We start from the raw sequence: 13,214 nt of genomic DNA, 5'->3' as shown, positions 1-13,214 counted from the left end.
AGAACGTACATGGCAGGTGTAAGAAATTTTGGTACTCAAGATTGAACATATTGTCTTTGCATCATGTGATCTTCTGTGCATGTGTGTGTTTAAAACAATATTCTATTACTGATATACATGGTTCTCATATATGTAAAAACTTTAGCAGAAGTAGTATTTCACATGTTATTTGGTCAGTAATAAAGTATCTAGATAACATCCTTGTATTTTAATGAACATTTCCGGTTTAGTTGCTGCATTATTACTTTTCAGTTATATACCTGCAGGTTTATACATGGTTGGAGTTGAATATCTTTAGCATCAACTTTTTGGCCTCAGTTGTAGAACCATTAAATAGGAAATATATTACCTTATGACCCATTAAATTCACTGTGGTGTGAAAATGTTTGGATAGACAATTTATATACTACACAATAAATCATACGGATTATGAAGTTTTCTAATCCAGTCTGCTGGTCTGGACAGGTGAGCACAATATTGTGAACTAAGGTAACCGTTACATTAGTACAACATGGTGTGATAAAACATCAACTGACAGTCTCTAGGACCATGAGGAGTTTTTATTGTTTTTCCTGGTAAGTTGTTAAAAAATAAATAAATAAAATAAAATAAGTATACGCCTTCAAAGATCACATGATTTACCATAGTGATGGGAGGTTCGGTTCTTTTCCGCAAACCGGTTCTTTCGGACAGTTCGTTTTAATGAACCAGTTTAAAAATCCAGTTCTTTTACATCCTGACGTAATGACGTCATTCACAATGACGTAATGATGTAAATTTCTTCATACCACTGCTGCCGGCAGATATTAATACAATCAATTTAACACATTTTAAAGGTTCTTTGTAATCAGAACTTTAGTTGAAAACATTTCTTACATTTAAGTTTTGCAACTAAAACACCCAGTACAGACATTGATGTGCAAACGTGGATGTTTTACATGTCTTAAAGATATAAAGTTAATAAACTAATCATCAACTTACAAAAACCGGCATATAAAAATAAAGACTAACCTGCACAATAGTCAATAGAAAAATTAACTGACATATATTGAGTGAACAGTTGTATGTTGTATTTTTTATATATATAAATGTTTAATATCCCAATATGTTTAATTTGTTATTAAATAAACGTTTGCCAAAATCGCCCCTGAAGTCCTCGTTCATCCAGTTCACTAAAAAGAACCGGTTCATAAGAACGATTCGTTCATGAACCGTCCATCACTACCGCGAAGAGTGAGAGACGTAAAGAAGTGTGCACAAGGGGCGAGCTGGAGGGAAATAAAGAAAAGAAATTGTTTTCTGATAACGAAAAGGAGTTCTAACTGTTTGGGATCAGTTGGTCCCGTGGAGCCCATTTTCCTTCACTCTCTAAACTGAGTGGAGCCGGTCGCGAACATCGTGGTCTCGCTGGCGTACATTGCAGTGAATGCTAACGATGCTTAGCTACGGGATGCACTTGTTTCCAGGGATTTCAGAACAGCGTAACAGATATTGCGTCATCAGGTAAGCTTGGCCTATTTGATAATCTAACTCTAACTCTAACCCTAACCATAACTGTAGATTTTGGTTATTTATTTGTTTTCTAAAATAAATCTACCTGTATGACTGTTTTGTCCTTCGCAGGTATGCTCCCTTATTTTTTTACTTTACGTTGTGGTCGTCTTAACACGCTGAACACGGATTGTGAGCCACATTTGGTGAGCTGGAGCTTCTGGCTGCAGGACAGACTACAGGACATCGCCTCGGCCGTGGGGACAGACACTTTGTGAAGCAGAGGATCAGAAAGTAGTGTGTGAGGAGCTAAATAAGAGCTACTGAACTCTTCAACTTGGTGAGTTGTGTAACGTGCACCAACGGGCCCCAACGACAGGCACTTTGAGTACTATTAAGTTTGTTGTTTTATTGATATACAAAAGCACTGTTTTACACGTGCTTTTATTTTATTTAAAGGCCTTACGAATGATAAGTTTGATGTTCAGGTGATATATTTCTGGAAATTTGTCTTGAAGCTGCAGTCTAACTATTGCAGGAAATAAATAATACGTTCTTATTTTGTTTCTATGTTGTTATAACTGGGTGTAGTGGCAACTCATTAACACACACACACACCAAGTTTAGGACATTTTACTGTTACTGTATTTTCATGTCCTGGTGATATACATTACGCACTGCTCACTACCAGTAAATGTACAAATCACCAGTGGAGGCACAGCGCTACTGAATATTAACCGAGTTTCTTTGTTAGCCACCTCAAATACTATTTCCTGGTTGTGTTGTAAGTCTACTTGAGTACAGGGAGATCTTAATATGAGACATTAATACCTCAATCAGGCTGTTGAGTGGAGATGTACAGAGCTCACAGCCAGCGTTCACACTCACATGCCTGAGTCTAAACACTGCTCCTGCTATTTTTCTCCTAACAAAACAATCTTTTGACAGCTGTTCATTGCAAGGATGGATGAGTTACAGGATGTGGAGCCGACGGAGATTAAGCCCCTTCTGACAGACAAAAATGTTCGAAACTTTCAGGATTTCGACTGTCAGGAGCATGACATTGAGTCCCCCCACGGTGTTCTCCATGTCACTATGAGAGGAACACCTAAAGGCAACCGGCCCGTGATCCTTACATACCATGACATAGGCCTTAACCATAAGTCATGCTTCAACACTCTTTTTAACTTTGAGGACATGCAGGAAATCACACAATATTTTGCTGTGGCTCATGTGGATGCTCCAGGTCAGCAGGAGAACGCAGCACCTTTCCCCACTGGGTATCAGTACCCTACGATGGATCAGCTAGCTGAGATGCTGCCCTCAGTCATGACCCACTTAAAGATCAATAGTGTGATTGGGATTGGTGTTGGTGCTGGAGCCCACATTCTCACCAGACTGGCGCTGAATCAGCCTACACTGGTAGAGGGACTGGTTCTTATTAATGTGGACCTGTGTGCAAAAGGATGGGTGGACTGGGCAGTTGTCAGGATGGACCAGCTTTTCTGGTGGACATTATGATGGGGCATCATTTCAGCAAAAAAAACAGGAGATCATTCAGACATACCGTCTGCACATCGCCCAGGACATGAACCAGGACAACCTTCAACTGTTCTGCAACTCCTACAACAGCCACCGAGATCTTGAGATTGAGAGGCCCATCATAGAGCTTAATGAGGAAACTGTGGAGGCCATTGTTGAGTGTAACTCGAGGTTAAACCCCACAAAGACCACCCTTCTGAAGATGGCAGATTGTGGTGGCCTACCCCAAGTTGTACAACCTGGTAAACTTGCTGAGGCCTTCAAGTACTTTGTCCAGGGCATGGGTTACATGCCCACTGCCAGTATGACACGCTTGGCACGCTCTCGTACCCACTCAGCTTCCAGCATGAACTCTGTGGAAGGCACACGTAGCCGCACTCACATTAACTCCCATCCAGAGGGCACTGCTGCCAGCCCAGGTCCTGAGTGCAAAGCCAGACCACAAACCATGGAGTCAGTCAGGTCCTGATATTCGGATGGATAAACGTCTCCTGGATGGATGGATAATGACTCTTGACTTGGATAGAAGCATTTCCAGCTCAGAAGTTTCTTTTAAATTCAAAACCGAGTTTCTTTTAAATTCAAAACATTGTGCTGTGTCTCAGGAAACATGTCTAGGGGATTACAATAGGTTTCATCCTTGGTGAAGCAGAGGATCGGGAAGTAGTGTGTGAGGAGCTAAATAAGAGCTACTGAACTCTTCAACTTGGTGAGTTGTGTAACGTGCACCAACAGGCCCCAACGACAGGCACTTTGAGTACTATTAAGTTTGTTGTTTTATTGATATACAAAAGCATTGTTTTACACGTCCTTTTATTTTATTTAAAGGCCTTACGAATGATAAGTTTGAGGTTCAGGTGATATATTTCTGGAAATTTGTCTTGAAGCTGCAGTCTAACTATTGCAGGAAATAAATAATACATTCTTATTTTGTTTCTATGTTGTTATAACTGGGTGTAGTGGCAACTCATTAACACACACACACCAAGTTTAGGACATTTTACTGTTACTGTATTTTCATGTCCTGGTGATATACATTACGCACTGCTCACTACCAGTAAATGTACAAATCACCAATGGAGGCACAGCGCTACTGAATATTAACCGAGTTTCTTTGTTAGCCACCTCAAATACTATTTCCTGGTTGTGTTGTAAGTCTACTTGAGTACAGGGAGATCTTAATATGAGACATTAATATGGACATCAATCAGGCTGTTGAGTGGAGATGTGCAGAGCTCACAGCCAGCGTTCACACTCACATGCCTGAGTCTAAACCCTGCTCCTGCTATTTTTTTCCTAACAGAATGATCATTTGACAGCTGTTCATTGCAAGGATGGATGAGTTACAGGATGTGGAGCCGACGGAGATTAAGCCCCTTCTGACAGACAAAAATGCCCGAAACTTTCAGGATTTCGACTGTCATGAGCATGACATTGAGTCCCCCCACGGTGTTCTCCATGTCACTATGAGAGGAACACCTAAAGGCAACCGGCCCGTGATCCTTACATACCATGACATAGGCCTTAACCATAAGTCATGCTTCAACACTCTTTTTAACTTTGAGGACATGCAGGAAATCACACAGTATTTTGCCGTGGCTCATGTGGATGCTCCAGGTCAGCAGGAGAACGCAGCACCTTTCCCCACTGGGTATCAGTACCCTACGATGGATCAGCTAGCTGAGATGCTGCCCTCAGTCATGACCCACTTAAAGATCAATAGTGTGATTGGGATTGGTGTTGGTGCTGGAGCCCACATTCTCACCAGACTGGCGCTGAATCAGCCTACACTGGCCTACACTGCCTCAAAGTTGTCAGGATGGACCAGCAAAACTCGAGGTTAAACCCCACAAAGACCACCCTTCTGAAAATGGCAGATTGTGGTCATAGGGCTTAATGAGCCCAACGGCGAGTCGGGAAATCAGGAACATGAGCTGTAAACTGGACTAGACTGCATTAAACCAACAACAGGACCGCTAAACTAAAACAGGGAGGTTTTTCAGGGAGATTCTCCCAAAACGTGGCTCTCTCTATGCAAATACAGAGCCTAACGGCAGCGTGTTAGGTGTTCAGTCTAGTTATTTTTGTCCTGGGATAACCCAGACTGCATAAACAGATGCAGGATAAGTCTTCGGCCCAAAGAAACCCGCTAAACAAGACAACAGAAAAGAAATATACAAACATCATCATGCTAAGGGAGTGCAGGATGAAACACTTTAAAGTCATGAACGAAGGCAGGGCAGTGACATGGAATAACAATCCATCAAAGAGATGGCTAAGAGATGGCACTCGCCTGAAGGACATTAGGAATGGCTTCAAACAGCTCCATGAGCTTAGAGAACCCATAATAGGTGAGCTTGCACTGGCGGCCAAAGTGGTGGTGATAAGTGGGGATGAACTTGCTGAAAGGCATGCGAAAGTGCGGTTGGTGACACAACAGATCCACCACCTCCTTCCCAAACTGTCTGGTGCGTTCCATCTCCTCTGTGGTCCGCTCTAAGGAGCAAAACGTGGAAAACAGTTCAGATATTGCACAATAGTCTGATGCACACATCTCATGGTCACCTAATTTATTTTAAAAAGGTTTGTAGTATTAAAAGTGAGGTGATCTAACTTTTATAATATTGAAAAATATTTGAAAAGAACTGGTGTGCATACAAGTCTTATGAATAAGCTTTTAGCTTAACTGTTGTAACACATTTAAGACACTAAAACCCTGGAGATGGGTCCAAATTTTTGAGATGTTGGGTCTCAAACCATTTCGCAGACTTTTGCACCCTAGATTATGTAGATTTGAGCCTTTGTTACAATATTGTTGTGAAAACCATCAGACCGATTAACATTTGTATGGAACTTTTTGTTCGAGAAAGTCTGTATTAAGTCATACAACACCCATGAATACTGATGCATCATCACACCTGAGACAATGACCCACCCATGACATTTTTAATAAAGTTTAAAATTATACTCATGTGGTCACTGCATATTATCATACGATTATTAACATAATGTGTCTGTTATTATTCTAACTAAGAATACAAGGGAACAAATGATAAAACTGACTAATCAGACCAGCATTTTCACAGCAGGTGTTATAAGCTACATCTCGTGTATTTGGGTGTGTACACTAATTACAGTATCACTAAACAGAAAAGAGAGTAAAGAATAGTGCATAGAACTGACCAATCTACCATTGGTCAGTTCTATGCACTATTCTTTACCCTGCATGAAGTCTCTGATGATGACCTGCTTGCTTGCCTGAAACTTGAGCAGTTTGAGCAGATCTTGTGTGAAACGCTTCACCTGTGCCCTGTGTGTGAGGGTCAGCAACCGCTTAGAGCCCAGGCCCAGAATCTGCAGTGGAAAAGACAACACTTATGGTCCAGGCAAACATGAGTATATATAGACTACTGTGTAGCACTTGCTTCAGGAATTCCTTAGTACTGCAACCTGTAGTACGTGTGGTACAGCCTCCAGCAGCTCTAGCAGTTTGGAGAAGCCATAATCAGAGACTCTGCACTGTTTAGCAAAGTGATGATGGTAGGCAGGGATGAATTTAGTGATGGGCATCAGGCAGCACGGCTGGTTTTTCATCAGGTCTATGATTTCTCGACTGAACTGGATCAGCTGGGGATTTCCTACTGGGCTCTTACAGCGCTGTAGCCATGGGTCTGTAGAAAGGGAAATTCAGAACAAATGGTCACTACACATGTTTTATTTTATTACTTTTGGGAGAATTGTTGTGTTCTTAGGATATCTGTTTACAGGTTGCTGTACTTTTCTGTGGAGCAGTAAAAATCAAAATAAAACCATAACTACAGCTAATTGGCCAAACACAAGCTTTACAAAATGTCAGCGCACCTTACGCAGCCGACCAAAGCTTGTTTTATGTTACAACCAGGAGGAGATTCTCCCAAACAGCTAAAACCTAATTGATATGCTACACTTCTAGGAGAATGACACAAAAACATAGGCTTAAAAACTAGACTACAGTTAATAAACTGTTCTTGTTCAGCAGAGTACTGGAAAGGTTTTCACACAGTTTATAGAATTTGGCTTGAAATGATTTATAGATTGTGATGTGTGTGGAATGGGGGAGGGTTTTTTTTGATATTCAAATGTATTCACTAACATTCAAGGTTGCCTTTCATGCTCACTGAACAAGAATTAACTATCCAATATTTTCTCCCCATTTATTTTCAAAAGGGTAAAAGATTATGCAACAGCAAGTGTGGCAAAATAAGTTGAGATGGATTCAACATTTTGCAAATTTCAACTAGCAAGCAGGCTGATGGATATTTTGATCTGCCATATGTTCGTCCAGAAAACACATGAAAAACTTTATTCACAATGTATGACCCCAATTTGCATGACTGAGGGGGAAAAAGCATTATTTGGCAGATGGTTTCATTTGTAAACCTAGCTGTAGACGGACACACAGGCTGCATGCATGGTAAGTGGCTAGTCGAAGGCTCTGGGAGAGGAGGGTGACGTTCACACGCTTGAATCATGTACATACGATTACAGATTTTCAGCTAAAATAATTACAGCATTAGCCTACTGCGATCTAACACGTGCACCCAACTCCATCATTCTAATAAGGCACAATCAGTAACAACAAAAATGTCACTGAATGTCTATTTAGAACATCAAAGAACAATTACCTGAAAGGCCAAAGAGACTGCAGTTAACATTCTGAATCAATTGTAATGTAATAAATTTCAGACAGATGCTTCGCTCATGTTGTTTACTCACTCACTCATGCATACTGTACATGTATACCTGCATTAGGTGGTGGGGGTTTGTTGTGGATCCATTTGATGACCTTGAAGCCGTTCTGTGCAGTTACAATGGTGATGCCTGGGATACATGTAATGAGGTGTTCCAGGGGAACGCTTCCCTCCAGCTTCCCTTCTTCAGCCACTGTTAATGGGCTGAACTCTGATGCATAACATTCTAGAAAGCTGATTAAAATATTAGCCATGTTATTCACATACAAACAAAATGATTTCTATTTTTCGTGCAATAATAAAGACTCAACTTAGCACCTGTTGCTAGCATGTAAATGAGGGCAGATGTGTTACCTGAGCAAGGGGATGGTACCCTCGTGTGACTGCAGAAGACTGTGCACGTGAGCAGAAAAGGCTTTCAGAGACACCACAACAAATGGAATCTTGTACGTGTCAGGGTCATAATCTGCCTCACTACACAAAAAATACATAAACATAAGACAAGTGAATGGTAGCACTGATTATCTGAAAACATGCCATTCATTTTAATTCACATTGTTACAGTCCTGTGCTTACGGTCATACCTGAAATCTTGTTGTGTGTAATGACGCTTGCAGACAGGTTCATGATACTCAAGCTCCTCAAACACCACAGGACTGCCACTGGTGGAAGAGCCATCATGGGACTGCGAGGAACCTAATGGACTATGTCTGGCTAGGCTGCTGGGTAGAAGACACACCATACGTCCGCCGCCTTGTTCACGCACAGCCACGACCTCCGGCAATCTGTAGAGATCGCTCACCACCAGTTCACGACCAAACCTGCAGACCAGGTTAACACGCTCAAACCATGAAAGATTAAACTATTGTTATTCAGATACACACCAATATTGTAATTACAGTTAAACTCACCAAATGCACCTTCAGGCATATTGAGCAAATAACAGAGATCCAAGTCCAAATTGAGATGGTAATAAGCATATGATTCATTATGCTGGAGCATTAGAATGCCTGCAGAGTTTTGACTGCTCAAAACCCTTTTTCTTAAGCAATTGCTTTATTAATTGATTATTCAGCAGCATAAACTGGAATGTTCCACAATTAATAACAGTTACCATTATACATAGTGCTCGGTTGATGCAAGGGTTACATACCGCGGGTGTTGTACTCTCTTATCTCATTAAGTATTATAGGAGAAGAATCTCCCATTATGTTGCACAAGGTAATAAATGAAAGTGGAGGCCCAAGTAACCCTCCAACATAATTTTGTAAAATATGTTTAATGAGTAAATTTATTTTTGAATAATATACTTTGATGAATGGTTAAAACGCCTTCATATTTTTCCATGTGCAATTAAGTTAAACAAGTCTTGAATCCATCTCTATCAAGGGTGCCAAAAATTGTGGACACTGCTAATTCAGCTGACAGCTATTTACATCAAGTAGAATCAATGATTTAGTTTATTATATGTTAAATCATTTTAAATTAAATTTTACTGAAATTTATCCAAATTCTAATACAATCTTTTTTTATGCAGTTAGTGACATTTTGTATAACCAGTGTACTGTACACATTTAAAAAAAAAAAAAAAAAAAAAAAAAGTGACTCACTTTTTCTCATAAATTTCAGTGATTTTGAAAAGTGGAATTTTGCCTCAGAAATGGCTCTTTGTGTCTTCCCTTATCTGTAAATACCGATTTCACGCTATAGTGCACATACATCTATGATGTACTCTTGTAGGCAAGAAATTAGCTAAACAGCAACTTTGAATTTATATTTAAAAGCTGTGCTGCTGACCAACCTTTCTTAAACTCTGATGGCAGTAATGTGCTCCCTTCTGACAGACTGTGTTGTGCTCGAGGTACAAAGACTATTCTAGATTAGATTAGATTCAACTTTATTGTCAAAGACTATTTTAGCACGTCGATGTAAAACAGGACGTGTTAAACGCAATATCTTGCTAATCAGAAAGTCAGACTTTAAGCCCCATGTACTTATTTTTAAATAAGTCGTTAATTTGTCGTCGTTAGCCTACAAGCTAACCTATAAACACACCTTCTACCTTCCACCCATTCTGTCTCGCGCACACACCACCCCTAAACGTACTCGCGCCAACCGTGTAGTAGTAAAGGAATCATAGATATTATATACACTAGATGTCGCCTTGTATATGGCAGTACATTGGAACGAATGCGTCAATAGAGCCGCCATCTTGGTACAGGGAACCCCCTCCTCTTAATGCATCAGCTTCAATGTAGGCAAAGAAATAAAATCACCATAAATTGTCATGAATGCGATTTTCTAGTTTTTTTTTGGTTCGTTCTAACGGTCAGACATGTATTTATCATTAAGTTCAGAGAAAATTTAAGGTTTTGATATTAAGATAATCTACTTTTTCAAAATATAATGCATAGTGCCGGTAAGTGTAAGTTTATTACTTACATTCTTCCACTTGAGTAAACTTTAAATGAACAATCACTACTTACCTTACCTACTGCATGCAACACTGCTACAATAGTGTGACTATACATGTTCATTTAAATATTTAAATTGTATTGGTTTATTAAATATGATACACAAAGCAATTTGCAGTTGGAAGCAAATCACAAAATTGAGATGAACATATAGTGAAAGTTAGATAGTTGAGGTGCCAAAGACCGTTCAATCTTTTCTTTATTCCTGTCCCAAAATACTTTTGCCACATTAAATAAGTGTACTAAAGTCACATAAACAACAACAACAACAAAAAAAAAAACAAAGTTTGACTTTGAGGTGAATATTTCTTTAAAATATCGCAGTCAATTTAAACGCGTTCAAAAAGTATCATTGAACTAGCCAATAAAATTTGGGTGAAATGTATATTACCCTGGAGAGAAGTCTTGTTTAAAATACTTATTTCTCTACTTATGTTATCAATACACTATTGAATAAGTGAGCAGACGTAGGCAGCCTGAGGTACAAAAAGGTATACAAAAAAATACATCACTTTTTACATCAAAGTACAAATTTTAACTATCACCAGTCCATACAAATGAATATCTATATAAATTTCTGCCAAATTGATTTTGCATTTCCCTGCTAGATCTCTAATGAAATGTTAGACATTACACCTGCAAATGTTTTTTTTTTTAATAATGAAAACATGAGTGACAGTAATATAATATTGATTTGCTACTGCAGTTGCAACACACACAGTCACTTCACACATGATGCAAAAACATAATGCACCATCAGCAATAGCAGTGTACAATTGAAAGCAGACAGACAGAATCCCTATTTATTTCATATATTTCATTATTTCATATTGTACTAGACTGACCAGACACAAACTAATGATCAGTAGTGAAACAAATCCAATGACAATCCCCACAGCTGCCCCCATTGTTCCACACTGGGCTCCTGCCACTGAGCCTATAAGAGCACCCATGAAGGACATTAGGATCACTACTACGGGTTTGAGATAATTCCACTGCAACTGGTCCTGATTTATGTTCTTTTTGGCCTCAGTTCTCTCTCTTTGTCTTTCTGAATTTTCTGTATCTGTAGTCATTGTGGAAAAAGAAATAGTATAGACATCAGTGTAATATAATACTTAGTTTGCTTTAGTCAGTGTCATGAATTCATTATCAAATTTAATGTTATGAATTTCTATGAATTTCTAATCCTAATGTTAGGATGTAACCCTTGGAGGCTTCCACGTCTCTTCCTAGGCACATCTTTCTTTTGTATTTTTTTTCACTCTGCTGTTTATTTGGTTTCTTTTGTGTATCTTCTTTGCATGACATTTTGCTCTGCATCAATTCTTCAGAAGCCTGTTGCTGGAAGCTATAACCAGCATGCTTGGTCTTCCACCATGTCGTCTATCACTTCAAGCAGTCCATGGACCTGGGTTTCAGAGTCACTCAGACGCATAACTCAGTGTTCGGCTCTGCACTTTTCCAGGAGTTTTTCTGCTTTATGAATGTGTTCTTTGATTGTGGATTCCTCCACATCTCCTTCACACAGGAAAAGCACCACAGTGTGAGTCCAGACCATCTCAGAGAGCAGCTGCTTGCTGATTTAAGTTCATTTACAGATAGTTCATCATCAGCGTTTATGGGCAAAGTTGTCAGGATGGACCAGCAACCTGGTGGACATTGTGATGGGGCATCATTTCAGCACAGATGAGCTGACAGAAAACCAGGAGATCATTCAGACATACCGTCTGCACATCGCTCAGGACATGAACCAGGACAACCTTCAACTGTTCTGCAACTCCTACAACAGACGCCGAGATCTTGAGATCGAGAGGCCCGTCATAGGGCTTGATGAGGAAACTGTAAACACTCTGAAGTGTCCTGCGTTGCTAATTGTTGGTGATACCTCTCCAGCTGTGGAGGCCGTTGTTGAGTGTAACTCGAGGTTAAACCCCACAAAGACCACCCTTCTGAAGATGGCAGATTGTGGTGGCCTACCCCAAGTTGTACAACCTGGTAAACTTGCTGAGGCCTTCAAGTACTTTGTCCAGGGCATGGGTTACATGCCCACTGCCAGTATGACACGCTTGGCACACTTTCGTACGCACTCAGCTTCCAGCATGAACTCTGTGGATGGCACACGTAGCCGCACTCACATTAACTCTCAGCTGTATGGCGCTGCTGTCAGCCCAGGTCCTGAGTGCAAAGCCAGACCACAAACCATGGAGTCAGTCAGGTCCTGATATTCGGATGGATAAAAGTCAGGATGAAAACATCAGGACATTTTAATGGAAATGTGAAAGTATATTAATGCTATAAGTATAAGTGAATATTTTGTTGTATATATTAAGTTGAATAAGCAAGGATTTCCAGAACACTTCTTGCTGTAAGCATTTAACCCATGCACTTTCACTAATATAAAAAAAGTTGTATGAAGTCATTTGATGATGAAATTTCATCCATTTTAATCTGTACGTTTATCTGTTTTGTTTTGTTTTTCTTACCTCAATTATAGAGTTCTCTATAATGTCAAAGCTGCTAACTGTTCCAAAGTTTACACATTACTGTTTACAATATTTAACACAGTTTTTTATTTTTATATAATTTTTTGAATTTATAAAAAAAGATTTAAAGTTATATTCTCGGGTTTCATCTGTTTCATTTTATACTTTATATACAGTTTGTCATGTTCTCTTGCATGTAAAAAGTTAACGATTACCTAAATGTTAACCATAAAAAAATGAAGTTGACTTAGTCATTGTTCAGATCAGCAGGCCGTGTTATTGTTTATCATGTACTGTAACTTACCAAAAATGGTTGAAATGATAACCTTTTGTGGTGATCATTCCAACCACTGAGCAGATTCAATCATTTAAGTGACAGCTGGTCAGAATTTACTATAATTTGAGAATTCTACAGCACTCTAAAATGTGGAATAATGTTGACATTTTGTGCAGTATTTAATTACATATCCCTATATAGTGGAACACCATCA

The 13,214-nt window shown here is 39.5% G+C and overlaps 2 protein-coding genes and 1 pseudogene across 6 annotated transcripts; 2 read left to right on the top strand and 1 right to left on the bottom strand.

Annotated features, from left to right (window-relative positions):
* Positions 1-1,705: 1,705 nt before the first annotated feature.
* LOC125141260 (protein NDRG3-like) lies at positions 1,706-12,485 on the top strand. The gene is made up of 3 exons (XM_047814118.1): positions 1,706-1,831; positions 4,337-4,872; positions 11,828-12,485. Exons 2-3 carry the CDS (start codon positions 4,368-4,370, stop codon positions 12,460-12,462), a joined length of 1,140 nt encoding a protein of 379 aa, XP_047670074.1. The 5' UTR covers positions 1,706-1,831; positions 4,337-4,367; the 3' UTR covers positions 12,463-12,485.
* Positions 2,430-3,675, top strand: LOC125141271 (annotated as a pseudogene).
* On the bottom strand, positions 4,880-9,898 carry LOC125141268 (meiosis regulator and mRNA stability factor 1-like). Of its 5 annotated transcripts, XM_047814163.1 has the most exons (8): positions 9,565-9,898; positions 9,374-9,447; positions 8,348-8,584; positions 8,118-8,237; positions 7,816-7,997; positions 6,484-6,704; positions 6,280-6,387; positions 4,880-5,529 (listed from the first exon to the last, which is right to left on the bottom strand). In XM_047814163.1, the coding sequence occupies exons 3-8, from the start codon at positions 8,503-8,505 to the stop codon at positions 5,095-5,097; spliced, it is 1,224 nt and encodes a 407-aa protein (XP_047670119.1). In that variant the 5' UTR covers positions 8,506-8,584; positions 9,374-9,447; positions 9,565-9,898; the 3' UTR covers positions 4,880-5,094. The 5 variants fall into 5 exon arrangements, with proteins under 5 accessions (XP_047670119.1, XP_047670117.1, XP_047670121.1 ...); XM_047814161.1 differs by lacking the exon at positions 9,374-9,447; XM_047814165.1 differs by lacking the exon at positions 9,374-9,447 and having other exon boundaries at positions 6,292-6,387; positions 9,565-9,897.
* Positions 12,486-13,214: the final 729 nt, after the last annotated feature.

Source organism: Tachysurus fulvidraco, chromosome 5 (assembly GCF_022655615.1).
Source record: "Tachysurus fulvidraco isolate hzauxx_2018 chromosome 5, HZAU_PFXX_2.0, whole genome shotgun sequence".
Classification (NCBI taxonomy): Eukaryota; Metazoa; Chordata; class Actinopteri; order Siluriformes; family Bagridae; genus Tachysurus; species Tachysurus fulvidraco.
This window is presented reverse-complemented; position numbering and strand designations above follow the sequence as displayed.

Coding starts and splice junctions, on each gene's coding strand:
- LOC125141268 (XM_047814163.1), bottom strand. CDS start 8,505: ATGGTGTGTCTTCTACCCAGCAGCCTAGCCAGACATAGTCCATTAGGT. Junction 7,998..8,117: donor GGTACCATCCCCTTGCTCAG/GTAACACATCTG, acceptor TATTTTAATCAG/CTTTCTAGAATGTTATGCAT. Junction 6,388..6,483: donor CTGTACCACACGTACTACAG/GTTGCAGTACTA, acceptor TTTCCACTGCAG/ATTCTGGGCCTGGGCTCTAA.
- LOC125141260 (XM_047814118.1), top strand. CDS start 4,368: ATGGATGAGTTACAGGATGTGGAGCCGACGGAGATTAAGCCCCTTCTG. Junction 4,873..11,827: donor ATGGACCAGCAAAACTCGAG/GTTAAACCCCAC, acceptor TGCTGATTTAAG/TTCATTTACAGATAGTTCAT.